Source organism: Helobdella robusta (genome assembly GCF_000326865.2).
Source record: "Helobdella robusta unplaced genomic scaffold HELROscaffold_112, whole genome shotgun sequence".
In the NCBI taxonomy this organism is placed as follows: domain Eukaryota; kingdom Metazoa; phylum Annelida; class Clitellata; order Rhynchobdellida; family Glossiphoniidae; genus Helobdella; species Helobdella robusta.
In genome coordinates, this window is record NW_008703630.1 from 21,412 (window position 1) to 23,266 (window position 1,855).

Genomic DNA, 1,855 nt, shown 5'->3' on the forward strand with positions numbered 1-1,855 from the left:
CTGTTTGGATTGTGCTTACGCGGTTTGGTGTTGTGGTCAGTGTTGAAGCTTGCCACAATAATCTCGACCTCGGTCGAACTGAATTCGGCCAACCGTTTAATAACGTAATTGGCTTGATTAGTCCTGCGACCGCCCCTGGTGGGCTTGAACAAAACAAATGCGAAAAAACATTGGAGCCTGCACAAATGGGCCGCGTCGCAGGGATCATCGCAAACGGCCGTCAATAAAGCCGACAATGCTTTAGATACCTTGTCTCTGCACGGTTTGGGAACGTGATCATACAGATGGGCAGTCCTCAAAACGACCGTCAGCCTGTCAAAAACATGAAAAAAATCTACTTGGGAGGGACTCTCCGAGACCGACGCCGAAGAACCGCGTGTAGCAACATGAGGGTTGATGACAGGTGCAGCGGTAAGAGGCGGTCGTGCGGAAGCAGATGAACCAGCCGGAGGCTGGTCGGCTGCCTTGAACGAACCAGGGCATTCCTGGCCCTTCACTTTGCCTCCATGTCGATATAGTTTACCGTCCAGTTTTATTTTATAATGATTTAAACAAACCGTGCATTGGTATAGGACCGGTGCCATTACGTCAACGAAATAAAATCAAAAGCGTGTAGATAAAACCGTGTGAACAGTGATAAAATAAAATAAATAAAATTGTGGTGAAAATAAAAAAGGTTAATTTAAATAAATTTAAAAATTAAAAGCAAAACTAGGAATGAAACAGAGAAAACAAAAATAAATATTAATGAGCATTGTACGGTGCAGCTGGGTAAAAGCTCACAGCTATTGTTAAAGTATGGTAAAGCTAAAATTAAAAATTTGAGACCACAAAAGTTAAAAAACCAACCGAACGGCGGGACACTAATCCGAAAAAGGGCAAAAAAGCGACAACCTATAAAAACCACACCAGAAAAACCGAAATTATTGCAACAAAAACCTTAAAAACCAGAAATATTACTAAAAATTAGCGAAATACTAAAAATGTGGAAGCCGACACCAGCTGAGCGAACGTGTATGTATGTATGTATGTATGTATGTATGTATGTATGTATGTATGTATGTATGTATGTATGTATGTATGTATGTGTGTATGTATGTATGTTTGTATGTTGGTAAACAAAAAAAATGGCGTCCAGGTCACTTGTAATAAATCAGTTCCTGTATTATTTAGAAAATAATTGGAATTTAATTGAGAATGAAACGTTTATTAATAATATATCTGTATTTTATATTCATGAGGATATTGTAAATGCAATTAAATTGCTAAAAAGTGAATTAAATAATTTTAAAATTGAAAAAAGTGAAAATTTGCAGTCGCGGGGTAACATGAAAATTGAGAAAATATTGGAATGTATATCGTTAATTAAACAGTTGAAAGAAAACAAATGTTGGGACAAATGTCCATTATTTGTTAGTTGTAATTTAAATAAAGTCCCAAAGTCTGAAAATTTGTTAACATTGAACTTTGATACTATCAAACTAGAATTAAAAGATATATTGCACAAACAACAGGTGCAATTTAACAAAGTTATTGAAACTGTTGAAAATAATAAAGCTGATATTATTTCATTAAAAAACGTTATTAAAACTGCTGATATTAATAAACCAGAAGTAAATACATTGAAAAATAAACTAAATTCTAATGTTGTAAGTGACTACAGTACTGAAATGACAAACAAGGAGGGACAAAAGAAAAATGTCAGTAGTTCTCTGTGGTCAGACATAGCAAAGTCAGAAGACAACAGTACCCCGTTCTCAACTGTAAACGGTAAAAAATCACGTCAAAATAACAACAATTGTGAGAAACAAAACAACTCAGAAGAAACCAGCTACAACCCAACAAACAACAAACA

General features: G+C 35.6%; 1 protein-coding gene across 1 annotated transcript in view; it reads right to left on the reverse strand.

Annotated features, from left to right (window-relative positions):
• The window catches only part of HELRODRAFT_183593 (hypothetical protein), a gene marked incomplete at both ends in the record, with an annotated part of 1,419 nt that extends 835 nt beyond the window's left edge, over positions 1-584 (reverse strand). Inside the window, one exon of the mRNA XM_009013187.1 lies at positions 20-584. Coding sequence (XP_009011435.1) covers positions 20-584 — 565 coding nt within the window. The remainder of the gene's footprint in view (positions 1-19) is intronic.
• Positions 585-1,855: the final 1,271 nt, after the last annotated feature.